The sequence below is a fragment of the Columba livia genome, chromosome 8, assembly GCF_036013475.1.
Source record: "Columba livia isolate bColLiv1 breed racing homer chromosome 8, bColLiv1.pat.W.v2, whole genome shotgun sequence".
Classification (NCBI taxonomy): domain Eukaryota; kingdom Metazoa; phylum Chordata; class Aves; order Columbiformes; family Columbidae; genus Columba; species Columba livia.
The window spans coordinates 29840252-29867737 of NC_088609.1; the positions used below are offsets into that span (position 1 = coordinate 29840252).

The 27486-nt window shown below is 41.1% G+C and overlaps 2 protein-coding genes and 2 long non-coding RNA genes across 5 annotated transcripts in view; 3 read left to right on the plus strand and 1 right to left on the minus strand.

The window, feature by feature from the left end:
• Positions 1-2265, plus strand: part of PIGK (phosphatidylinositol glycan anchor biosynthesis class K) — an 83510-nt gene extending 81245 nt beyond the window's left edge. For both annotated transcript variants that reach the window (XM_065071312.1, XM_065071313.1), the window contains one exon: positions 1170-2265. In XM_065071312.1, coding sequence (XP_064927384.1) covers positions 1170-1286 — 117 coding nt within the window. In that variant the 3' untranslated portion in view covers positions 1287-2265. The remainder of the gene's footprint in view (positions 1-1169) is intronic.
• Positions 2266-2579: 314 nt separating this feature from the next.
• Positions 2580-4171, plus strand: LOC135580047 (uncharacterized). Its single transcript, XR_010474136.1, has 3 exons — positions 2580-2685; positions 3503-3623; positions 4032-4171. It is a non-coding gene; the product is annotated as an uncharacterized LOC135580047 (long non-coding RNA).
• Positions 4172-8619: 4448 nt separating this feature from the next.
• Positions 8620-27486, minus strand: part of ST6GALNAC5 (ST6 N-acetylgalactosaminide alpha-2,6-sialyltransferase 5) — a 72409-nt gene continuing 53542 nt past the window's right edge. The window contains exons 3-5 of the mRNA XM_065071318.1: positions 22245-22654; positions 18065-18172; positions 8620-10922 (exon numbers count right to left, since the gene is read on the minus strand). Coding sequence (XP_064927390.1) covers positions 10691-10922; positions 18065-18172; positions 22245-22654 — 750 coding nt within the window. The 3' untranslated portion in view covers positions 8620-10690. The remainder of the gene's footprint in view (positions 10923-18064; positions 18173-22244; positions 22655-27486) is intronic.
• Positions 15056-20600, plus strand: LOC110362943 (uncharacterized). Its single transcript, XR_010474135.1, has 4 exons — positions 15056-15216; positions 16075-16225; positions 16569-16710; positions 20370-20600. It is a non-coding gene; the product is annotated as an uncharacterized LOC110362943 (long non-coding RNA).

The following is a 27486-nucleotide window of genomic DNA, read 5'->3' on the forward strand; positions in this document are numbered from 1 at the left end:
TACATTTAGTGGAAAACAACAAGCTTCTCTATACATATTCACGCAGAAATTGAAACAGTACCATCTTTTGTAATAGTTATTCACGTGGCAGAAAGAGAATTTTAGATTTGACTTCAATACAACAAAACCAAACTCTCTGCCCCTTGTGCCTCGTTCTATACAAGGACAAAATAGTGCAAATCCTTCAGCAAGGCAGGAATAAAAGGTTCAGCAAGCACTTCAGTGTTTACTGTTGTAATAGTAAATGGTCTCTGTCTGCCTAGAAGATCCTTAAAACACGTGCTGAGGGCAAGACAAGGCACAGGCATGAGTTATACTTCTAACTACTCTAATTCTGATATTTTTGTTAAGATATTCTTAACTAAAATTTTCCATTCCTATAGCTTCACCTTATTCTTGGCCTCAGAAGCAGATCTTGGGGCACATAGCAGCTCTTACCTTCTACAATCCGCTTCTCACTGAATATGGAGTATCTGAGGTTTTTTAAGCATGATGAAGAAGCGGACAGACAAGTTTCATCTTGTCCTGCTGCTAAGTGTGGGACAGAAAAGGCCTTGCAGTGTATTGCTTTTCGCTGAAGATGGTAAAAAATGTTAAAGGAACAGGTATTTGAATTGCAGAATGTATTTCTACGTTAAGGAAAGGCTGTTAGACTCAATGAGGCCCCTGGGAAATGTGATTGACATTAAAAACAATCCTATTTTGGTTTATGATATTCCTGTAATAATGAATCTCAGCTTCCTATGTGGTTAGATATCTGTTGATTCACATAATTGGGAGTACAAAAGGAACTGTAGAAAAACACTCTAGGTAGTGGAAAAACAACACTGTCACTTCTCAGATCGGAGAAATTCTGTCCAAACCAATGAGTTTGAATGTGTGCCACGGCATTGACAGGCTCTGTCAAAGTGGTGTCTCAGGCACAGTTCTAGTGGCCTTTTCGTGGTGCTTGACCTCCCGACTGGAGTGGCAGCTCACCTCCCATCGGCCTCTTCAGCACATCAACAATGGTGCTTCTGCTTTAGGAAGAAATGCAGATTATTGGTGTTTTTTTCTCTACTGCAAGGCTTTTCATTTTTCTGCACTGGATAAACACAGCATCTGTTTAATGTGAAAACTAAGCATGGATTCTTTGTTTTTCTCTTTTTGCTTGGTTTTCTTTCTTTCAGAAACCAAAACAAAAGGACTGGCATCCTCCTGGAGGATTCATTTTGGGTCTCTGGGCACTAATCATCATGGTTTTCTTCAAAACATATGGAATCAAGCACATGAAACACGTCTTCTGAATTCAGGCAAGATGATTGCAGTGACTGCTACTTTGGATTCATTGGTGTCATCTGAGTTCTATGTCTTTAGTATGGTTGCAGTGAAAAAGTGTTGAGATCTTGGTTTTAAAAGTTCATCTGAAGCCGTCTCTTCTGCCCCTATTTCTGAAAAGTCTAACAAGTGGTTTTCATTATATACTTTATTTACTTTATCTTGTTAATTTTAATGCTTTTCTGAGCAATTTTTCATCCTGGTTAAACTTAAAAAGAGAGGAGCGACCTAAACACAGTAACAGAATTTCTGAGATTGATTGTGAATTGTAAATGGGCAAATTCTTTCCCCCGTACTTCAAACTAAATCTTGGAAGTAATCAGCCTATCACTGAAGAACTAGACATTGTGCAGAATGTTATTTAAGACGTCATTTTATCCATAAAACCTTAAGCCACTTTGCAGACTCTTTCCTGTTAAATACAACCCTTAGATCAGCCCTTTCGCCTTAGTCAGTTTTGAGTCTGGCATTCTATGAGTTGGTGAAACAAAAATATATGTGACCTAAGGTGACTTCTCGTTGTTCATAAGGAACCCTTCATAGGTGTTGTATTTTCACTCCATACAACACGGAGCTGGATGCTTTCAGGATTTTCAGTGCACTGGATATTTTCACAGAAGAAAATAGACTCTGGCATCAGGATGAAAAACGTTATGAATTGTACTATTGTATTCTGTAGTTTCTGAGCCGTTGGAAAATGAGCTTTGTCACCTAGGATCTGTACATTCTGTTTTGGCATATTGATTTGTTCTTCTTGGACATTTACTGATGAATGTATGCTAAAAGGGTTTTGTCTGTATCATATACTGATATCAGTGAAGAGCAAGTCTGTGCATGTATAGCAACAAGACTGTCAGCAGGGAAAGGCTTTTGCCGTGTGCTTGTGGAACCTGTTCTCGGGCTTAATCACAATAAAGCTTACATGGTGCGTACATGGTGTACATGCTAGACACGTGTCTCTCGAAGTGATTAGGACTTACTTGTAATCGCACATAATATCAAAGCCAATATATTTTTCTTAGAATACTGTATTGAGCACTTTCATATTGCACAGAACATACAAATCTGAGTGCTTAAGCATTTTTGCTGTGCTTTTTTCTTCTCTTTCAGGTTGATTGCGGCATTGTGGCCTCGGGTTGGGTAGGGAACGTGTCAGGGCGCAGTGAGCCGCTGGGCCTTCCAGCTGCTCGTGAGGCCTGGTGCCAGAGAGCAATAAAAACAGCACCATAGTGCGTCTCTTCAGGCTTAAAACCTTATATTTTTTCCTTCAAACATCTTCTAGGCTTGGACAGGATAGAGGTACAACATGATCCATCGTCGGGAGGTAAACACTTGCCTGCTACAGCTCTACCTCAGTATAAAGTCACGGTACTGAGAACTTTGTTGTGCTTTTTGGTGAACGGTGGGGATTGTTTTCAGTACCATGTGCTAAGCACCGGGAATAGGAATTAACCTATGTTTAAAATGGAAGCATTTCTACGCCACTGTCCCTGTAGTTCTGTAAACTGTTATTCTGTGATAAATAATACTAGAGATTTCTTTCCTGTTTGCCGATGAGAAGTTTTGGTATAACTGATGCACAGGTATCCCCTGCAACAACAAGGTCACTTAACGTGAGAGATGAAGGCTCTGTTTGCTGAAAGGGCTTCCCTGGGAGACGGAGGAGTTGAAGGGTTCTGAGCAGCCTTCCTGGTGCTGGATATCTGGACCTCTTCACAATGTGTTGCGTTTTGGGGATATTTTTTTGGATAGCAGCCTTCACAAGCAATTCATTTGTATCCAAAATCTGATACAATGCTGACTCTCCTTAAAATCAGAAAACCTCCCCTTCTCCTTCCTCCCACTCAGCTACTTCTAACGCAACAGTCAACTGAAGTCTTTTGTAGGCAGACTGTGTAGAAATGCAGAGAGACACTATAGAAATGTGTAGACATGGTATCAAAATGTATCATACAGAATTTCTTGGAGGATTTACTTATCTTTCATTTTTTTTTTTTAATCCAGCCTTTGATACTCCTTTTCAATTGTAACGAATATTTTTAATCAAATATTTATTGGCAAGTTTTGTCACACTTTAAAAAGCGGTTAGAGTGAAGTTGATAGAGCTTTGTTCCTTGCTTCGGTTGCAATTACACTTATCCAGACTCCTCAGGCCTTATTCAGTTTTCCTCTTTCCCTCTTTCAGCACCTTTTGCAGGACGCGATAGAAACATCTACAGAACTCAGCAGAATTTTGCAAATAGCAGAAGACACCAAAGATGCTTTCTTTTTAAAAGCGTATCTGCTTGGGAAAAGGAGGCAATTAGGTGGGTTATTAAAATGCAATTTATGAATAGAAACACTTAGAAATGTGCCTGTGAAGGTGATTAAATTGAAGTGAGTACAACAATTTGACTGGAATGCAGCAAACTATGCTTTGGGCATTTCTAACGTTTTTTATATGCATAAAGTGACGAGCTCAAATAGATGGTTCACAGAGTCACTGTAGAGTTGCCCGTGCTACACTTATGAGACAGTATTTTCCATACTGTGATAACTTATTCCTTGAGTAGTTACAGTCTGCAAGCAAGTATAGAAATGTCACAGAACTGGCTGTAAATGCATTGTGGGTTGTTTATTTCTTTTTCCCTGAGAGCCCTTCAAACTCAGTTTGGGATCCGGGCTCTAGGAACCAGCCAGGTCATTCTCACTCGCAAACCATTTGTGTTTTGCAGGCCAAACAATGGCCTTGTGCAGTACAAATGTGTTCCCCGTTTTACACAGATGATCCAGAAAACATGTCAGAGGGCAGTTTCTTGGTGCTTCTTTGCACAGAAACTTCTAGAGCAGAATTAAATTCCAGCATTTTTTTGAGTCTGCACAGGTAGGTCTGTGAACTAAGCATCCCCATGCCCGCAAAATTTTGTACGTTCGTGTCTGCACCATGTACTATGTAACTGCATTGACAGGTCTTTCAATGGGTTTTATAGACATTGTTTGGAACACTTGTGGATGATAAAATATAAGTCAGTCACGTCGTTTCAGTTTTTCGGCTCTTTTTCAGGATCGCTTGTTGCAAATTCATTACTATTATTGACCTGAAGAAATGGTAAGTTAACAGTGGGGTCCTACTCACACATTCTCTCATGTCTCGGCGTTTCATTTGATTTTTGAAACATCTACACAATGCTGTGTATATTATATTTGAGAACGCTGTTTTGCATGACCATGCTTTGCTTCTGTAACAGACTGAAAAGCGAGATTGTCACAATAATCAGTGAAAAAGCCTGAGCAGTGATGAGAAATCAGTGTTTTGTTAGTGTACACCAGATAAAGCTTTTAATATTCATGTGACTGTCACCACGAAATGCTGTCTTGTTAGCGTAAGCAAAGATCATAGACTCCAAAAGTATCTTTACAAATATTGTTATCAAAAGTGTATTCTCTTCCAGAGAATGGACTTGGTTTTTGGCTTGTGGTTAGTGGTGAGGTTTGTTTGTTTTGTTATTGGTTTGTTTGGTTGTTGTTTTGCTGTGGTTTTTCCACTCATTTTTTTTTTCCCCCTGAAAACTGTTCTTGCATTATTGATTATAGAAAAGCAAATGTGATCTGGTTCTAATTCTGCTGCTGAGTATCTGCAAACCGAGTCTATTTTCATCTGTTTCAGCAGTCAGGGATTTCCACTCTCTGGTACCACATCCACAAAACGTACTGCGAGTGAACGGATCTCATGGTCTAAGGTGCCTTCAGATGGGCATCACTGTGCTAAAGCAGAGCTGAGTTGCATGTAGTACTAAACCAGTGATTTGTGACTGACTGAAGACCAGATTCAGCTGTGAATTTATCACGGGTGGAGAGGATTTACGAAGTGACAAGGACAGGGAGGTGTCGTGCTGCATTCCTCAACACGTAAGAGAGATCTGAAGGAGCGGCCGTCGCACTGAGGCAGCCCAGGTCTGCAGCCCTGGCAACCCTGATACCAACAGCATGTCATACAAGGCTTTTTTTGAAGCTTGAGAGCTGCTTCTTTCTCTTTGATGGATCCTTAGAGGGAAAGGAATAAAAAGAGGTGTATGGTCTGAAGACTTCCAAAACCTGAGCTAATTGCCCCTTCAGTATAGATAGGTAAATGAGGTGCTGCCAGTTGCTGGTAAATAGATTTGATCCATTACTTTGTTTTGTTGTGAATTGAAAAGCTTCTACAAGTTCAGGATTATTTGGACTTGATAAAAATAGATGAAGTGGAATGCGACTGGCCAAGTGGGAATGGTATATTTCATGGAGTCTGCAGCATTTGGAGAGATGACAACCTTTTTGCATATGATACAATTTGGGAAGAGAGATTTGAGGTGTCAGAAAACTCAGTGTCCCTGTGTACAGATCTTCCAGCTCGGTCAGTGTCACAGAGCTGTGTGTCACCTGGTAGATTTTTATCCCACTTCCAGACTAATTCACCTTTGGACAAGCATGAAATATTTCACCCACAAGATTAATCTATCTGTAAAATTACGAACTACAGAACATAGCAGTGTATATAATGAAAGTGTCTTCTCAACCATCACTTCAACACAATAATGAGCATAATAGTTTTTGCATTTTTTGAGCGGTGGCAGACAAAACCAAACAAACTACCACCGGGAAATGTGCTTCTCATGGAAGGCTTGTCTGTAGTTCCCTGTCTTTCTGTCTTCCCCATTTCTGAAGACAACACCCGGTCAAAGCGCTCCGCAGCGAACAAAGGCGCTGTGTGCTGATGATCTGCTGAGTAGTTTCCGTGGCTTGGTCTGGTGTTGGGCAGAAAACACAAGGCAATGTCTCCCATGCGTGCTGTGACAGCCGTGAGCTCCCTGGCTGCCACCCCGGGAAGGCGCCGCAGAGGGGACGGAGACGCCGCCTCACAGCCCGTGTCCGCACGCCTGTGTTTGCCACGCAGCCTCCTCTACAGTCACCCGTGACAAAAGTCACCAGCTTTGTTTGCACTCTGATGCTGGAACTCCGTCCTCGCGGTGGTCAAAGGCTGTCATTTGGCATTTCATGTTTTGTTGTAATAGAGTAGAAAACATTTACCAATCTAGTGATTTTAATGGTATTTAGCATAAGCAGAGCCATTTTACAGCCAGTCTATAAAACGTCCTTTGACTTTTATACTTTTCTGCCTCAGTACAGAGGAATTTCTCACCATCTTAGACTCTTGCCTTTTCATATTTCCTGTTTTTTTTAAAAAAGACATTGTCTTCCATTTTGTTTTTCCTTCTTCTCCTTTCTCCTTATAAGATCTTACACGTGATACGGGCTTGCAGGAGGCAGCTGGACACTCAGAAGTGATCAGTATTAACTGATGCACCAGGAGAACTGAAGTATCATTACCTGTAAGGTTTCTGTACTTTTCCCGTGCACCCTTCTCTTTTGCGCTACATGTTGTTGTCTTACCAGCACTCTTTCACCGTTGAACTGTTTCTTTCCTTATGTGTTTTGGTTTTTATCCCTCAGCTATGTTTTTAATTGAACACAATATTACATCTCCTCGCATCAAATAAAATAACTTTCATTAGTCAGAGGTGATTTGCAGAATTTTTCACGTTTTCGTGGAAATGTGATGGATTTATAGAATATTGAAACTCCTGCAGGACAGCTGTTGCGATTGAGCCACAACGTTCCACTGTCAGCTCCGGCCTTTGATCTTCGTATTCCAGGGGAGCACCACTAGACAGTTCAAACCGTGTTTTATTCCTTACTCCTTAGATTCCACTCACCCCATTTCCCAGGGTTGTTCCAGCTAAATTTATATTATTGTGTCCTTGCCTCCTTAAGAGATATTTTGGGTAAAAAATCAGTTTCCTGTGAAGTTTGCCTGAGAAATACTGCAGGACAAGACCCAGGTAAGCACCTCCTGCACAACCGTATCAATTTATGCTTCTGGTTTTGTGTTTGCATATATAATATCTGAAATCGCCATTGAGTGTTCTAGTGTCTAGAGACACGAGTAGCTGTTGGCAGGCCTGAATCTCCGCTAAAATCCAGTGCTAAGTTTCTTAGCCTCCCCTTTCCTATTTCTGGGTAAGGAATAAACAGTATTAACTTGTCTTTCTGAGGTGCTTCAACACTTTGCATGGAAAGTTCTCTCACAGTGCGTGGTGGTTTTGCTTTGTATTGTCATGCTGTCAGCTGGGCATCTTGCAGCCATTGTGCCAAAATAACAGAAACCAGCGGTCGCATTTTTCTGTTCTAGGTGCAGAGAGATTCCCTTTATCACCCTCAGTTCCAGTTGTGTGTTTCACGGCGTAAGAGCTGCGGTTCTTCAAGATGAAAAACAGCTGCTCTGATGAAGCCAAGCATGAACGCATAAGGTATGCAAGGAGTCCAGAACTAAAGTAACATAGATCTTAAAACTGCTGATGTGTGTGAACACTGTTTTGCAACAGTTTTTAATATGTGAAATGATGTGCACGGAAGATCGTGAATCGATCAAAGTATAGTGAAAAGTATAAGATGACAGCACAAACCAGAGAACGGCAGCCGTGCCTACCTGCACTATGGATCTCCGGTCTGACAGCGTTTGCTATCATAAATCTGTTTGTTTTATAACTAGGCCATAAACCTCACTTCAAGCAGAAATGTAGCAGGATATGCTGTAGTTCAAAAATTGTGCTTTTGTAGAAAAATACATTAGTAATTTGGAAATTAAAATTGCAGCACTTTAAAAATTATTTACATTACTTTTGCACTCTTACAACTTGTGCTTTTGGACTGGATTTATATTCCACATAAATCTGCATGATCAATCCTATTTAAAACTCACTGCTTCCTCGGCTTAATCAAATTCCTTTTGCAGTGAGTTTTATATACGCAGGTGTGAATTACTCTTAGAAAATATTCCTTCATACTTTTTGTAATTAAATTGGGGAACTTGCTGAAACTTCATAGGACGTTGATGAGACTAAAGTGAGTTTTGTGTTTGTTTTGTTTAAAAGACTGGATGTGTGTTAGGGTGATAATAACACATAGTTATTAACAGGAACTGAAGAAGGAATATTTACAACCCTTAGCTTCACTCTGTTAGGACAGTTCATGTCAGTTTATCCCATGTTTCTTTTTCGCATTGTTAATGCTTCATCTGATCCACTTGGTATTGACCAGTCTTGCAGACAGGTACCAAGCACATGGAGCACAAGAGAGTCTGGCAAGTCCCTGTGTTTCTACTCAATGCTAAAAGTAGGTCCGTGTAATCTATTTTAAAACGATCTATTTTTAACAATAACATAACTAAACATTCAGAATAAACATCCTACGGCCCTCGCTTAATGGAAAAACTAGGAGCTCTACTTTAGAATGAAAAGAACTTTTTATTATTGTATCACTAACAAAATAACAAAAGGATGGTGGCATCAGAGGACCTGCTGCAATCTGTGCCATCTCCTGCAGTCGCATTAGAAATGATCTGTAAATCAATTTGACAGAGTTCATCAATTTGAGCAATATATGCTGGATACACACCCCAGGACACATGCCGAAAGGGATATTTGCATTTCCATTAGTTCAAAATCCATTCTGTTCGTTGTAGAATGTTGTGAATTCAAGCAGAAGGAGTAAAACAGTCACTGAAAGGGGGAAGAGTTAAACACCAGCTGACAAGAGACAGGTTACAAGGAATTGGCAATAGAGCTTTGCATTCAGTGTGTATGCTGAGCGGTGTGTGCCAGGAAGGTAACTTTAAGGCATAATAGGTCACAGTTTCTTGCTCTCTGCTAGTGGGGAGGGGGCTGCAGCAAGACGAGTGGCTCTTGGAGGTCCGGGCAGTGTTACAGGGGTAACACTGTTCTGCCCCCTGACAGGGCAGATCACTTTCTTTCCCCCCAGAACTGGGTTATCTGTAGGACAGCTCCAGCTATTGCTATCCAGTTTTGGAAAGAGGAAGACCATGGGTTTTAAGTGAGTTTGGTGCCAATTCTACATATCACCTCTGAAGTTCAGCTTCTTGGATTTAGACCTTTTAAGGTTATATCTTTGTTCTAGCTTTAGTATGCATCTAATGAGAGAGACCTTTTGTCACCTGAGGTATAATGTTTCATGCAATAGTTACCCCTACTGATTACTTCACGGAAACGAGAGATTCAATATTTTTGAGGCAAAAGGAAAAATAAGACTGTTACTGAAATCTTCTTTATTCACAAGCCAAATGTAACCCGGTAATTCACACTGTGAGGTTCCATATACAGCACTAGCACTGTCTGTCCCCTTGGTCAGCAGGGACTCGTCATGCACGTGTACTTCACCAAAAAACCCACGAGTGTAACTTCGCTCTTTTAAAGGGGATGATTTTGTACTCACGAAACTCTCCTCACATCCCAACTTCAGTGCAGTCCAAAATCTCTGAGATCAGCGATGATCTCGGGACAGCGAAAGGCAGAGATTTTTGCGTTGTGATCTTCTTGGCTAGTATGGCTGGTATTGTAGTACCTAGCAGTGTAACTTCTTGATTTCAGGAATTTGGTCGTGTTGTTTCTAGCAGCTGTTACCTGGTTTGCGTTGCTCCTTCAGCCTCTTGCAGGACCACAAAAGGCAAAACAGCAACACAACCCTCCGGGCTTATGCTGTTCTCTGAATTGAGAGTATGCTGCTGGAGCCAGTGGCTTCTTTGGATAAACTTTGCCCTCCTTCCTCCCACCTCTTATTAGAAAACAGCAGCTTGATAGCACAGCAGCAAATGCACATTAATATCAAACAGAATTTTCACTATCATTTTCATATTAACATGAGATGTCGGAATGTAAAGTTAGCTAGATCTGCACATGGGACCATTCTCGCTGTTAAAGGCTTTAGGCTGGAACAGTGCCCAAAATTTTTAAAAGAAATGCAACATTTCCAGATCAAATATTAATTACATGCTATATAGAATCATACTTTTCAAACGAGTTTTATAAATAAAAAGCTAGGCCTTTCAAACCATCAGCAATATTCATTTTGGATTTGAAAGATTATGAAAGATAAACAACCACATAACTGTGAATTAGAAAAATACTGGCCTAGGTTGCATAAAAACCTCCATTAAATAAATACCGTAAGTTTTCACTATGAAAATTCAGTGGCATTGTATTTTAAAAAACCATGATGAGTTAACCATCCATTAATGATACTCAAGTTTCTTCACAAATCACATACACATACAGGAAGTCAGGTGGCCCCAAAAGGCGATATACTGGATTAATGCACAGTTTGACATAAGTACTCTTGATATGCGCTTCTCCTTCATCAGAACTTCCTGACTGTTGCTGCAGTTGTCAGCTGCAAATCCCGTTTCTCTTCTCCTCTAGGCTGCCCCGCTGTCCCAGCAGCTCCAGCACCCCAAAGGCTGGTACAGTAGGTGACTGTGATTCCCATCTTGTGCATCCATCCCTCAGACCACCGGTTTAACCTCAGGGTGATTTACAGTGAGTGGTTCTGGTTTCCAGTCTGGTTGGAAAAAGTGAATGTTGAATGTCCGCGCCCAGTTCTCAAACACGCGTTTCTCTGTGATGAAACGATGATGACTGCCCTTTCGTCCCCGCTCGTGGGAGAGGTACATTGTGCATTCATCAGGTCCCAAAGGTTCGTAGTAATGATAAGGTACTGAAAGATGATTAGGATCCCTGTGGAAGTAAGAAAATAGATGGAAGCCCGAGATGTTCTTTTTTACTGATTGAAAAGATGCTATCTTTAATAAGCTGATGAGCTTAAATCCACTTTTTCTCCCAGTTAAACCAAATTTCTAGGTTGCTGTATTTTTCTTGCATGTTTAATAAATCGGCACAGGGCAAAGGTGTTTTCTTTGCTCTTTCTATTGCAATCCTTTAATCCCCTCCTTCTGGTTAAATAAAGGACAGCACTAGCTCAAAACCAAGGGAGAGTGCTGCAGGGCTATGTTACTACTCTGAAATTGGAAGCAAACTGGTTAAAAGAGATTTATGTTTGGATTGTGATTTGTAAGAAAGCATTGCAGAGGTATTTACAAACTGGAGAAAGCAAGGGAAGAGGAGGATGGAGGGGAGGAGGTTATCGGCATCGCCTCAGCTCAGCTGGACTTCGCCAGCGTGGTGCTCGAGGTTTGGAGTGCAGGACTTCAGCCAGCCTGTCTGCCAGGTCAGTGACACATCTGCTGTTGCTGGGTTATAATCAAACATCTGATGCACAAATGAGTTCTTTTTGATGTTACAATGGCAATGTTCATGTATCTAAGCTAGAAATTAAAACCATTCAACCATAGTATCCTTCTGACCTTGAGAGCCCATGGGCATTAACCAGCAGGAGATGCAGTACTTGTGATGACACACAGGATACTCTGAACACCAATTAGCTATTTAGGATAAAGGAAATTTTAGCAGTTCTAACCTCGGTGTTTTGATGTTACACTCTGCAAAAGACACGTGTATTATAATAAGCCAGAGTGATTAATTGTCCTTTTGTTTTATTCTCTGCGTTAAGCCGTACCCATTATGTTTTAACTTTGGGCACAGGCATTGTGGGCTGACAAGAACTCACAGAGCTGTTTCTGTCATAAATCTGAAGAGAGACAGCTGTCCCAGACAGAATAACCCAGTTGTACCCATCTCCACACTTGCTTCCAACGCACTATTTTATAGTGGCAGGAAAGTTAATCCAAATATGACCATTTAGTGAAGCCTTGGAACTGCTCTATATTAAACTGCAGTACAAAGCAAGAAATCTCATGCAGATTCAGAGCTGTCAGCTCTAATACAGAGTTGATTATTTTCATTTTGAAGAGCTAATATTTAAGCTCAGTTTCAATTGAATGCATCCACAATCTGTCAGTATTCTGTCCTGGTCATTATTTTTGCTGTGTACTTCTGTCACCTACACAACTCTCTACTTTTTCCTTATTTTACCATTATCCATATTGTATATGCAGTGGTAATGCATGATATTGCTGCTGCTTTCCATTTGTACCCTAGATTAACGTTTTTAATTCAATCAATCTAGCTTCCTGGTAAAACAACAAGGTGATCCATCTTACAAGACCAGAATAACAATAAAAGTACATTTCTAGAATAAGATGGATTCTAAATTTGCTATATATGTTCTCACTGGAATACATAAGAAAGTAAAAAGTGAAAAAACGTATTGGTAAAGTACAAAATACCCTTCATATAGAAATTTAATGTTTTTTTTTTTAGCTAGAACTATTAAATCTAAATCTTCAATTAATTTTTCACATACTTTTTTGATACATTGGACAATTGTTATAATCTCTTAAACAAATCATATGTATGGTTACTGTAAATCTAACAAGATACATTTATGTGATTTGTGTTTTTCTTAAGAACCACTAAACAAATAGGCCTCTGTGTCTCGTTTAGCCTGCTCTTCCTTTCTGCACTGAAGCTGGAAGTGGTCTCAAGGGTAAATCTGTGCTGCTTGGTGGATTAGTGAAGTTGAAATCGTTATCTCCAACAGACTTTGAACCAACGCAGTAGAAATCAGGTAAGTGCTGAGGGCCCAGTTCTGCCCTCACAGCACCAGGTAGGTTTGGCTGGGATCCCCCCTCTGCTGCAGGAAATGATTCGCTGGATGGCTCTTCCCTATTCCTTTGCTGTACGCTGAAATTAGCAATAATGGATGGTAGTGACAACTCGAGTAAGATTTCTCACAGAGGATCTAATAGGAATGCTGGTCAATTTTTTTCTCCGCACAAACCCCGAAGTCTACAGGCACAGGGGGTAGGTGGATCAGAGGGAGAGATGAAAGAGAGAAGGCTCGGTAATGGTCCTCTGTCTTCTCCATCACTCTGCTTAGTATTTATTTCAGGTTACACACTTCTGTTACCTCTTTGAAGCAACGTTTTCAAGTCTGTACCTCCCAGGACGTGCTTCGTTTCTTATGTTACCAGGATTCTACCAGTGGATATTCTAGCAATGGATTTTTTTTCTGTAGCCAGGGATTCCACATTACATCAAAGGCTCTGAAGCTAACACCAGGTATCCTAAGTGGATGCTCTTAGCTGCAGCCTTTAATGAGGCACTGTAGTTTGTGCAACATCCCATCAGAAACAGCCCAGAAGCACCTGCTGCACAGGGCCTGGCCGGTGGGAGGCACAGGAGCGCAGTGCAGGCACCCCGCTGGGTTCAGGCATCCCCTGATGGGTGCTGCCAGGGCTTGTGAGCACGGCTGCTGGCTGAACTGGGGGTGAATTCAATGCGAAAATGAAAATGCTGCTGCCTTTAGACCTCTGCAAGACCACGCTGCAGCGGACAGGCTTCGAGGCTAAATTCCAAATGTTACGTTTTGGATTTAGGAACTGTGAAACGCAGTTAGATACCTAGAACCTCTTGTCTGAAGTCTTTCTCCTTTTGTGGGAGTTCTGGTTTCCCCTAGATTGCATGCTAGTAAGGTTTGGATGTGAACTCTGGCTTGCGTAACTACACTGTAACCCAAATTAACTGTACTGTGTTATCTTCTAACTCTGCAATTAGCTTGTGTCACCAGCAAATGAAATGCATGAGTAATTTCTGTACGGAAATTGCTTGCCACCTCATTTATTAACATTAAAACAGATGCTGTTTTATCACTGACTGATACTGGACATTAATCAGTATTTTGTCAGACTTTGCATGCATATTAATATCGCAGCTGGGAGGAATCTAGGAAAGTTCCTCTGTAAAATATGCTGTTCTTCTTGCCTAGGATCCTGCCAGCACCGCAACCCTCTAAGTGCTTGTACCCAATGTCAGTCATGCACTGTTTGCCACTTCAGTGCACATTTTCCCACAGATGGGATCCACCCACAGTGAAATCTGAAAATACAGCAAACTGTGTTTGCCTCAAAAGGAACAAGGCAGAAAAACAAGGCCAGCCCATATCACATTCTGGCCAACCTCTTCCTTTCCAAATGAGGAGCCATTATAAATCAAACCACTAAAACTGTATGTACTCATGTGCTTTGTAAAATAACTCGTATTTTAGAAGGGTGAACAAAGTGTCATTAATATGTTGAGTGATGGGCAAGCTGCTGTGCCAGGACTATGAAGATTTCTGGATAATTTTTTGCCTTTCTATTCTCAGGCTCCCGTATCTTTCACCTCCGTACTAGCCCTGTTTTCCAAGTAATTTACTCGTTTTGTTATTAAGTTATTCAGGTAAGGAGGTGAGATCCAGGCATACGGACCAAAGGGCATGACTCTCCCATAGAGTCTGCAATACTGTGAGCACCCCCTTCTTCCATCAAGCCCCTCATCTGCCCCAGGAAATGTAACTAACAGCTGCTGCTTTGCACTTGATTTAAAGCAATTGAGAGGGAAAAGAGGGAGGTAAGAAAACACTAGATTTAAAAGCTGTGCCCAAAGGAATAAATTAAAGGATTTCAAATGCCAATTTTCAGGCAAATTATCACAGATGGGGAATGGCCTGGCAGTCAAATGAGATTTTTATAAGAAAATGATGTTACTCCGTAATTGGCGCAAAAGTTACTCATATTAGTTTAAAAAAGGCTGAGAATTAAGCTGTAAGTTTCTGTGGGTTCCAGAAGGCCCACAAAGAGGGGGGGGTGGTTAAAGATTGCTCATCTCACTAACACCCTGAGTTTTCCTGGTGTGTGAGGTACCTGCCTCTCACTGCCACCAGGCCAGTGGATGGGGTTACTACTACGGAGTTACTACAAACTGCATTAATGCTGCTCTGCGTCCTTCCCAGCGATGCTGCTGAGCCGCCACGCAGAACAGCAGCAGCACTGCAGGGCCGTCGGGAATTGCGGTGCCATCATCCGTGCACCCCAACCTGGCTGCTGACCTAGGGAGGCAAGAGGAAAGTCCTCCGTGTCCCAGCTGAGGAGCGAGTCCTGCGCACACAGCGGCTGCACCGGGGAGCTCGCAGAGGGAATGCTGGCTTGCTCCAGGGAAGGCTGCGATTGCATCCCTGGGCACTGGAAATAGAGTAAGATGGCTTGCCTTGTGACAAAAGAGCGAGGGGTGCACACGCTCTCCAAAATCTTTGCAATGTGCACGGAAGCACAAGCTTTCATCTTATTCTGCAGTGTGCAAGTCAAATGTATTTAACAGCAGGAGAGCAATATCAAAGCCATCAACCCTTACTACAGCACGAGTCTGTAGCAAAGTAAAGGGATTCAATATTACATATAGCTTTGCTGTAAAGTACTAGAAATTTATACTAATCGGGTCACCAATTCCAGTTTAGCTATAAAAATCAATGTCCAGTGAAAGTAAATAGAAATGAAACTAAAACACGTCGTTGCAATTAATAGTGACGAATCTTTTAGTCTGTACTCCAGACTCCTTCACTAGACTATTTTTCCTGCAAGGGTAGGAAGCAATTTGGTTAATGATCTTACGATAATAATTTGCAGCAGAATCAACAGTATGATATTCATGATACCTTTGAGATGTCCTTCACATTACAGATGTGATACTAATTTAGTTCCATGACAGTGATCACCGACACTCATTACTTACTCCACAAATTAATACTTAAAAAATAATGGGTAGCTGCTGAAGCTGTAAATTTGGTGATATTAATTCTGAATAGAACTAAAGAGAGGGTTTTTTTTAAAATCTCAACGATTCTTTAGTTGTACAGCAAATGAAGTACCTATAACCATCTCACACACACAAGAGAGGTGTGTGGGGTTCTTTGTTGTTGTGGGGTTTGTTTGTTTGTCTTTTTTTAATGATAGATTTGTATTTTGTCTGACTGAAAACCAGGGGATATGGCTTAAAATGACAGAATATTTCTTTCTTTCTGCTATTCTACTTTGTTGTCCTGTTTCTCTGAAAGGAAGACCTGAATTCTTAACGAGTGGCTGAAGAGCAAACCAGGAAGGTTGACTGTACTTTATGGCAAGAGCTTCCTTTTCATTCATCTTCATGCATAGTTTCTTCCAGGCATGGAAACTTTTCCCCTTTAATATCTGGGGAACAAACCTGCGGTAAAGACACTTTATATTCTTTGGATTAAGAAATTACCTTTTCCCTTTTTACAACCAGCTAAGTGTATCTTCAAGATTTTTTTTTTATGCAGACTGTAAATATTATTACATCTATCAATGGCAGGATTGATTATAGCCTTTCTTGTCTTATAATTTAATATTATATCCATTTGATTTCAGTGTATCAATTCTATGAAAGCCTTTTATAAGGTCTCAGTGACCATTTTAGCCTCTTAAAAACACTTGTTTTTTTTTAAATTAAGTATATATCTAACCTAATCTGATTTTGCCTGAAATGTTAGGATTGAGCATTGCAGTGAATTGCTGTCTTCTGTGTGTCTAGATCATCGGCTTATTTACGAATTACCTCCACGTGCCATGGGAATCCAGCCACTTCTGGAGTTGGACAGACCAGCTACTTAGAGAAGCTGAAGAAGTGTGTCTTGGCCAACTCAAATGACAGGGGAACTGAAATGCTTTCAAAGGTATTTATGTTGTCTGGAATATCTGATCTAGTTTGTTCTTTTCCTTGGAGAATTCATGATGAAATCTGGCAGTACATCAAAGCACTTACCACCAGTGTTTTGTTATAATTTGTAGAAATTCTCACAAAGCGGAATTTAGCGTTGACATTTTATATTGTGATTTCTTCAGAGATTTCTACTTTATGCCCAAGACAAATGCAGATTCCTAAATACTCCTTTTCAGTGCTTAGAAGAAAGTCAAAGCAGTCCTGGTCTTTGATAGATGAGCTAAGCTGTCACTGCAGCCTCGCTCCCCTTGCCCCTGAAAGGCATTTGACTAACTCGGGGAACCAGACTTCGGTGAGATCACTGCATTTGCAATAGAAAATTCAAGCAAGTGCTTCTTAGGAAAAGGGATCTGTGAGCAGGTGATGGAACGTTACACTAATGCATCGTTCCAGACTGCCAGTACCAGCTCTGCGTGTTGCTGGGTCACCTCACACTGCAAATGGGATCAGGACAAGGGCCAGAGTGCTAGGCCTGGTAATGGATGGACAGGTGATACTTAAGTCAGCATAAAGATGGCTGATGTAAAACAAATGTGGGATCAGTGTTTTAAATCATGTGGCTAACATTTCTGGTCCAGGACCACAAGTCCTGAAGATTGTTTCCCTCTGTCCCGGATCCATCACCAGCACCTTGGGTCTGAGTTCTGAATACAGCTGGGGGCACAACGCAGCCCTAAAATGTGCACAAGCTCTTACTTCACACAAGAGCGTGAAGGGTCACGTAGCTTCCAGTGACAGAATCTGTGTGCTGCTGCTACCAAGTGTGACCCACACCCTGCATGACCAAACTGGGTGATTACAGGACTGGTCGTCTATTCTGCAGGTCCAAAGTTTGGTGGGGATTATTTAGGAAGCTGATTTACTGGAAGATGAGCTCTCATGTGACAAAGGTAACAACAAGCTTAATTTGAGTTGCATAGAAAGTTCAGTTCAGAAAGTAGTCACTGTGAGAACTACATTCCTCCATTAACCAGGAGGAAACTAAAAACAAATTAAAAGGAATGTTTTCCAGTATTCCTTTTTTCAGATTAATTTCATGCCAATTATTGCATTACTTTTAGCTGATAAATATTCAGAGACTAAATGAAACATACAAGATGGATTAATTCTCCCACACTACAAACAAAATTTTTAAATATTTTAAATAACATAATTAAATGCTGTTTGTTGTTTTCAGAATCAGATCTTGGGACATGTTCATTAATTGCTTTAAGAAGACTGAACACATGTTGCAGAGAACAAAACGATTCAGATACTTATCTGTAACATTCAACCCTGTTGGCTAACGGTTCCAAAATAAATCCTACCTGCAGAAATCCGGTGGCACCATGCCATAAACATTTATCCTGTCACAGAGCTCTAATGCGATAGTCATTGTGAACCAGCCCGTGCTAAGCCAAGTGTTGGAGATCTTCCTGAAAGCAAAAACATAATTAGGTTTCTAGGCTGACAAATAATTCTGGAGATACTTGAAGCAATTTCTGGGCATTTCCTTCATTCTTGTGGAAGTTCTGAAGATTGGGCAACCAAGACTAGTTTGCTTGTTTATCCTTTAATGGTTTTCGCTAGTGTTTTCTGTCAATGGACTAATCTATGCAGAAACTGCCCTTGCTGTAATTAATTTGGGGCACAGCAATGTTAATATTTAGCTGACCTTTTGGTAAGTTTACCTGAAGTGACTGAAACTTCATTCTACTAGTAACCTATACACACCTGTAATCACTCAATGGAGCATGCACACCAGGTGCTCAGGAAGACGGCAGCGGTGATGTTTCCTCCTCCCAGCATTTGCTTGTCATTGCTCGGGTGTGTAAGAGCGAGGTACCAATGGTAAGTGGTCGCCTGGCTCATGCACACAGATCCCAGTCCTGTGTTAGTTCCCTGGCTGTGCCCGGGGAGAGCTGCCCGAGCTTCACCTACAGGCGCAGGGGGAGGAAGACTGAGAAATGCCTTGTACCAAGGTTTCCCGTTTCCTCGGTGAATTAGACTATTGCAAAGGAAAAGAAAAAAGGTGGTGGTATCAGTGCTTGCTGCTTAAAAGGCACTTCTAACCATAAGGGAATTCTTTAACCAAAAATGCCTGAAGGATGCTGGGGAGCCTGGGTAATTTGTCCTGTCCTATGTGGGTAACCTGGTAATGTATGAACTCCCGAAAAGTACATTTTTACTGCTCCTGACATAAAGACTTTCAGGCAAAGCTAGCATTTGGAGAATTACATGATTTAAGCATCTCATTAGTTCCAATTATGAGACCTTATTTATTTTCTGAATTTGCACTTAAGCTTGGGAGGTGGTGGTGTGATTTGTCACCATGTCATAGCTGGGTCATAATCTCAGCAGAGGCCTTCAGGCACTGCAACAATCCAAAACAGTAAATAATAATCTTGACTCAAAATTATTAGGAAAGGGAAATGTAGGGAAAAGCCTAAAAAACTCGCTTTTCTCCCACTTGTGGGTTTCTGAACCTACGTATCTGGGTAATTCAGGAACACGTTCAGGCTCAGAGTACTCCGGAGCCACAAGGCCACTGTTTTAGTGCCTACGACCTCGCATTCCAAAACGGAGGGAGCAGTTATATCGACCATGACCAAACTGACCGGGCTTTGCACAGGTCAGGCAACCTGGCTCCACTGTCTGCTGAGTTAGTTTTCTTTTGCTTGCACTTACGCTGTAGTTTAGCGTTTTCCATTAATAGGAGAAGAAATTAATTTAAATAAAGTAGCTTAAAAGCTAAACAATGAAAGATTTAAAAACTTATTCACGTGCCACTTTGGCCTCTTTAAATACCATGTGTGTAGGACAGCGCTATACAAACAGGGTTACAGTGTCTTTTCTTTTCATAAAAGATCTGAACAAGGGTCCAACAAAAGAATACTGTTTTTATACCTAATCAGCTGTAATGAAAGAATATGAAGAACTGTCATGTGCTTATTAGGGGAAATTATCAGATACTCTTTTATACGATGAACTAACACACTGTGCTGATAATTCTGTAGTGCACACTAAATTACAATTAAAGGCCTTTCTGCTCCACCAAAATCTCATTTATAATCTCTATGGAAATACTCTTCCTGCAGTTATTTCATTTATGCTTCCTTTATCTAATTACTGTAATATTGGTTCTGAATCATATTTTCTTAATGTACCCTTATTCAATTATAAAGTTATTTTCAAGTACGGTTACTTTATAATACCAAGTATATTGCTCTGCAGCCTTTGTCATTCACCATACTATTTAACTGACAATGTTTTCTGAAGGTTTCCCTTCATTTCCAAATCAGCTTTTTTTTTTTTTTGAAAAGCACAATACCTCCAATTACCTTTTTTCTCATCATTTTCAATACAGAAGTGAATGGTTTGATTATTGTAACCTTGCAGTCAGGCTTCTCTCTCCCTCCTTTGTTTTTTGCAGGCACTAATGTCAAGAGCTCAGCAGAAACCTCCCAGGGAACAGCAACGTTCTGGGCTGTACAATGTTCTGCTCCTACCCCCACGGCTACATACATTTTCTTCCCTTACAAATTCCTTCCTACCTGTGTTTCTTTTCATCTTCACTCTCTTTTTCTGTGCTGCCTATTCATTTATTTTCATCTCCCTTTTTAATCTTCTTAGTTCTTCAAGTATGCTGGGTGTGCCCTCTAAAAGGAGCAGTTCATACACAGCAGAGCCTGCAATTTCTTAAAAGCAACAGGACCTGTTCATGAGGCTGAATTTCGCTGGGATCCAAGTGCCCTCGATTTGCACTGGGAGTTCAGGGAGCCCACGACTGAGTCCACTATAAACTTGTTATAATGTCATTAATGTCTCAGATGCCTTGAGACTGTTCCAGGAGCCAAGACTGAGCCTGCCTGTGCAGAGAAAGAAATGCTTTGCTCCCATGCACAGCTATAGGCCTCCTGCTCTGCATAGGACATGCAGAACGAGAACCAGGACGAGCAGCTCGCTCAGAATTGCACAGCAAGTGTCAGGAAAGGAACAGGACCCTGGCTCCCCATGGCAGAACTGGCCAGAGAGAAGCAGAGCGGATGAACTAACTGTTCCTCAAAACTCAGGCCTGGATGTGTGGTCTTACAGTGGCAAAGTAATCCTGGGAAGGAGGTGGCTGTGTGCATTCCATGTGTGCAGGTCTGACCCGCAGGGCAGATGGTGGCCCATGGTACAGTGCAACTGCAGCTGTTTTAACTATAATGCCTTTGTAAATACTGCCCATACAGATGATCCTTTGCACTTTTTTTGAAAGGTTCAAATGCTTAATTCCCATAGATTCTAACCTTCTCACCCCTTGTTGTCCTTCTCGTTCTGGCACAGTCTGGCAGAGACCCACAAGCACTGATTTGAGGATGCAAAGGACCTTTAATGGTAAGAAACTGACCAAGTTACTGTGGGCTCTAGTGTTAGTGTGAGTTGGTCAAGAATTTAGATACATAGTTTGATCCACTATAACTGAACAGAACTCTGCAAGGAAACCATGTGTGGTATGACAGACAAAGACAGCAAATGCCAAGCAAAGAGTCACCGTCAGCTACGAGGATAAAACAGATTCCTGTAACACTGGTTCAACTTCATTGTGCAGCCCGGAAAAATAAAGTCTGTGCTCTTGAGTCCTCCCTCCTTTGAAGAGAATCTAGCCCAGCTTCAGGCTTTGGTGTCTATGTGTAAGTATTCATGAAGTTAGATACAAAATTTCATAATGAGTTACTGCACAATAAACCTAATTCTTCATTGGTACTTAAGTGGGGACCCTGTTACACTTTTACAGCAGTATCTGTAATACACACACAAAAAAAGGAGTTCATTTAAAATAAATGTATTTCTTGCTAGGAAGTCTTTGGTTTAAATGCCCATTTTTGAACATTATATGTGAAAATGCTGAAGTCCTGCAGTGGGTCGCTTATTAAAAATTTGATTTGAAGATCCACCTACAAATCATAAACAGTCTCATAAAGATGTAACTATCGTAATAACTTTCCTTTTCCCAGTTGGAAATATAAGATCAACTGTTCTGAAGCACCTAACGTATGACTAATGTGTATTTGTTTTACAAAAAGCTTTACAGCTACACTGTTCCAAGAAGGCTTAAATTCAATAAACAGCTATTATAATTCACTGAACGGTGGCACTTCCTCTATAAGAAAACATAACCTATCCGTTCTGATTTTTTTCAGAATTGGTTAAAAATCCTTGCAGGTATATTACTCTACAGTGAGATTTAAACAGCTCCTACCTCCTCAGCTGTATAAACAGCACATCCAGATTCTGGTATTCTAACTTGATGAGGCAATACTCCATACAAATTATTTCGATGCGTATTTTTTACATATGTTATGAGTGATGTTATTTGGCCTGTCATACCACATTATAGCTCAGGAGGCAGAGGATTTAATGGGTTTGATGGTCCCTCTGAGCATATCTGCAATCGGTGTATATAAACTACATTATTTTACTACTGTATGGCACCCCCCCAAATGTATCCACATAAGTTCTTACCTGTCTTTCCCAGTTTCCCGTTTAAAAAGGTCATCAAATTGAAGCATCTTGTGGCGAGAAATCATATATGCTTTTAATTGAGGCAGTATCTGATTCATCAGCTGGAGGTTATTATACACCAAGCCTTTACCATCTCTCCTCATGTAGCTGCTGGGACCCCAGAAGATAAACACAGCACCGTGGCTCATATTTAAGAGTTCATTGCGATTCCGCAAAATCCTCTGAATACTGGAGTGTGCAATGACTCGAACGCTCGTTTTGTTTCCAACATCTTTTCCGTAACCTCGAGTAGGTGCATCGTTCATTCGTATTACACACTCGGTCTCGTCGATTCTGTCACCTTGTTTACTTCCCAGAAGGTGTCCAGAGCTGGTTACCAACGCACAACTCTTGCAGTGCATTTTTAAAGGCTGCAAAGACAGACAGGCTTCAAAATTAGCCATAAACATCTTCCCTTTCACTACATGATAACTGTATTTTACGTGAACATGGCATATTTTACAGTAAAAATCTCAAGAGGACTTCACATGAATCTCACCCAGCACTCTCCCCAAATAACTTGGGCTGCATTACCTGTAGATTTTGTAATGGGGAAAATGTGGTACAGGTGTATAGCCCTTAAAGTTCCCCTGTGGAGTTAAGTCCACTGTTTAAATCCTCCTTTCCACTGCTGTGCCATATACAGTAATCACAACAGCTTCTATACTTTTCCCAGCTGCACGGGATTGTACTTCTTCCATGTGCCATAAATGAGCTATAATCAGAGTCTTTTTTGAGTCCTCTTCCTCCACTTTTTTTCAGCAAATAATGAATTGTAAGTAAGTCCCCATAAGCGCAAGTGTGAATAGCTTTTCAACACTGGGGTCAGGACATTTTGCTAACGGGAGTTATACCTTGGTCCAGTCCTTCCACACCATGACCACTGCCATGCTCCTGTACCTCCTTTGTGGTTCAACAGCCAGAGCTGCTCATTAACATCTGCGTATATTTTACATGACGCTGAGCTGGAGCACTGCACTTTTTCTAGCATGTCAGGTCACATTTAAAAGTGACACCGTAAAATGGAACAGGAGGTGCCTGTACAGTGAGCGTCTGACCTAATGGAATCAGGAGAGTAAAACAAGCTTTCATGAAAATGAAAATGCATTATAAATCATATTACTGATGTATGCCACCAATATAGATATGAATAAGAGAAGTATGTAAGTGTATCTGCTGCTCAGCATGAGAACTAAAAAGGCGCAAAGGTCAACAGTATCCCCCAAGTGCTGCTTTCTAACAAGAATACAATTAATTGAAGGTAAAGACTGACTGAAGGTATGCCTTGGTGACCTTCCATGAAACAATATCTTGCAGTATTTAAGACCAGTAACATCAGGTTACAGAACAGAGTGTGTATCTTACTGGTTTTTTGGAAAAAAAAAAAAAAAAGAAATTTAAAAGGCAAATAGACCGAAATGTGGTTGCTCACCAGTCTGAGGGGCTTGGGAAGGCCATTCTGATCATTTGGATCTACTGATCTTCTTCCCTAAGGATGTCCACCAGAATTTTATTCTCATCCTAAACCATAAAGAGTGGCACTCCAATACCTTCCTGGTGAGTAACAGGCATGGTTGATTCCAAAGGCCCCACATCAGACACACCGTGCTGAAAGGAGTCATCTCCTGCCCCGTGGCACTGGCCCTGTATTGTACCAAGGAGGTGACAATATTCATTGGCTCCAAAAAAACAATCACTGGCAACCAAACCGTCTTTGACAACGAAGGCCTTGGCAGCTCAAGATCAACCCCGTGGCTCTGCACGGCAGCTCCTTGTTCACGCCATTACAAACACAGGTTTATCAGCACTGACAAGAAGTTATGGTGACATATAATTACAATTAGTATCAACTGCATGTATGTGGGAATCAAATGATCAAATCAGTGTGCTGTGACGCACAGCTGAAAACTCTAAAGCTGAAAAGAAAACACAACCCAAGTCTGAGATAATCTCAGTCCCTGTTTGAAAATGCGTTGGCCCCTAGCATTTGAAGGGGGTGTTTTACTGAAGTAATTAGATTTTAATTCTGAAGGTAATAAGTGTTTGCAGTCTGAGCTTATTTTCTATGAGAACAGCTAATGAATGATGAAGTGCTTTTTAATTAAAGACAAAATAACTAAACCATACAATTTGCGTTATGGTACAATCAGTAAGCTTTGTATCTCCACCTTCCCCAAACAACAGTCCATTTTCTTTCACATATACAGATTGTAATCCAGAGCTAATGATATGGGTAGAAATGTTCATGCCTTTGTGAGCCAAGGTTCCTAATGCAGTATTTACATGCATTTTCCTTTAAGCTTTCATCTGCCACTTTGATGAATTACCCAGCAAAAGGCTCTAAGGTGAACTAACCCCTCCACCATCATGCTTGGGAAAGCAAGATGAAGTGCTAATGAGGTTAAAGGAAATGTAGTGAGCACCAATGTTAACTCACATGGGTTTGAATATCCACATAGCAAGACATTTTCACCTAAACAATCACTGCTGGTTTCTGGCCTACTGAGCTACAACCTTCTTGTTTCTTTTAGAAGTCTGCCAGAGAATCCATGAGTTGTTAGGAAACAAGGGTGGCCATCAGTGGAGCTGTGGAAATTTGGAGCGAGGGGGATGTCAATGTTTGCTAGATGATGATAAACTTTAACACCCCACAAAACATCTGTCCCAGATCTTGTTTGAAAACTGTTCCTTCTGGGAAAAAGTCTTTAGACTGAAACATTCGGCTGTTGCCCAGCTACTTCTTGAATGATGCATAGGGGCTGAGCTCGCGTAGCTGCTCCAGGCAAGTCATTTTCACTCACCTCACTCAGATTCTTTCAGCCAAGATCTACAAAACTCACACCTAAAAACTGTCAGAGGCATTCACAGCCACCAGCCACAACATTCTCCTACCAGCTGTTTATAATGCTCTGACAATACTGAAAGCAAGGAGGGGGGGAAAAGCTATTGGCTGTAATATCGTCTCATTGGGAGGCAGCGGTAGCACCAGAAATGTCATCTACTTAAGCAATAATAATGGAGGCACAAGGCAGTTCTTTGGGATTGATGACCAGCGGGGAAAAGTTGATGGCCTGAAAATAACCAGGGGCCATTAAGCCAGAAGAACATTAACTCTACAGAAAGCTCTCTGTTACAGTAATTATTACAGTGATATTTGGACAAAGAGAAAGCAGACCCATGACACGAGTTCTATTTCGTGTAGGCGATGCAACCCTTACTTCATGAGCCTTGCTTCAAAATGCCCAGAAAAGGGATGGGGTGAGAGGTAGGTAAGTTTTATGGCATCTGTATTAATTACCTTGAAATATACCACACGTGTAAAAGCTGCTGACGTAACGGTACCTATTGTCAAAAAGCAGCCACATTCTCATGCGTACCTGACAGGGCACTTAGCGAGCAAGCCAAGTATCAGCCATATAAATTGGCCAAATTACCTCCCAGTTTCAGCCAGCTAAATATATAATACATATGGAGAGAGAGAGAAAAGAGGTTCCAAGACAGCAAGCTCCCAGTGCTAGAACCCCAGAAGATTGCAAAATGTACTGGAACTCTTCCAGGATGGCCAGACTATCCCAAGGGAATGATGGGAGCCGGGGAACCCTGCTGGGATCTGGTGAACCCCGTAACAGCACCCGGATGGCCATAACGAGTGCAACCCTGCGCTGCTCCGGGTGTCATGGGCCACACTGACTCCTGGCCACTGTCACTGACACAGATTAGAGCCCAGTAAGTCCTGTTGCTCCATCACACACCTCTGATTTGTTTAGTACCTACAGACAAACAGAAACAAAAGCAATGCCATAGTTGTTTCTGTATTTCGCAATTCGAGGCAATCTGCTCTGTTATTGACTTTAAAATCTATGCTGTCCAATGATAGAAAAATGTTATTTTCAGACACTTTATTGCTTGAAAAAAAATCAATGGAAAAATGTTATTCCCGATTCAAAATATGTTACTCTTAGATAAAATTATTTTCTTTGTGATGAAATCAAATGGTCTTTTTTTCTTATAGTAGTCTTTTGATTTTAAAACTCAGATTTAGAAAACAAAGCGATTCCTTTCAGTAAAATCAGAACACTGGAAAACACACTTTTTCCTATAACGAGTACTTAATGACCGGCTTTCAAGACCCCTGGGTTCAGATCGCTCCATTACCAGTAGTATAAAAGTTTCCCTTCTATAAATAAAAAAAATGAGAGCATTTTACCATGGCAATGATGACCTGGCCAACAAAGCACAACAAAACCAAAGCCAAACAAATAAATCTTCTGGACCAAAGAACACCTCATTACTGAGTCCGACAGGAAAAGTCAACCTGTCAGTTCATCAACACCACCATTTCCTCAGAGATCCATCTGGAAATATTACAGATGAGTTCAAAGTGTATTGGGAGAGAGCAAGAGAGACCAAAAAAGGTTAAAGAATATCCAAATTCCTTTTGGATGAGTGACCTTTAACTAAGCACTTGAGACTCCAAGTGCAAAATATCAATAAAGTACTTGACAGCCATGTTTTTCTCTTGCACTATAACAGCATCATGTTAGTCAGCACCAGTATGCTTATCTTCTGCCTCATCTGGAATGAAAACTATAGGGCTTATTCAGTCTATATTAACTCTCCGAACTGTATTACTGAACCAACAACCGCCCCTGCAAGAGCTCCCAAACTGACTGCTGAAGTAAAAGCAGCGCTAGAAATGGAAAGTAAAACTGTTGCCATTTTCAATTGAATTAATTCAGTATAGGGCTATATTAATGGTTAAAAAAGCACACATAAGCACTACAAGAAACAGTTGTTCTGGTTCAGGAGAAAGCGAGCTAGTCTAGCTTTCTCTTTTTGTTAATACAGTAGATAATTTCATTGGCAGGAGTTTCACATCTTCCCTACCCAGTGCCCACTGTGCCTGGCCTAGGCCCAACAGCCTAGCTGGGGACACTGAACGGTACCTCCGTATCTGCTTTTTATGTTCCTTGCCTCGCGCACAGGACTTCATCAGCATTTCCTACGTGATGTTAATGAACCCTGTGTTCACCTCATGTTCAATGTAATTTATTACTCATGGCTTATTCTTGATTGCTGGGTCATGAGCCACCGGCAACAACACTAATTAATGCATTTCCAGTAATACAATATTTTGTCCTGGCAGCTTTAGTTCTGACTTTTTACTTTCTCGCTGCCTTGAGCAGTGCTGAGGTTTCCCACG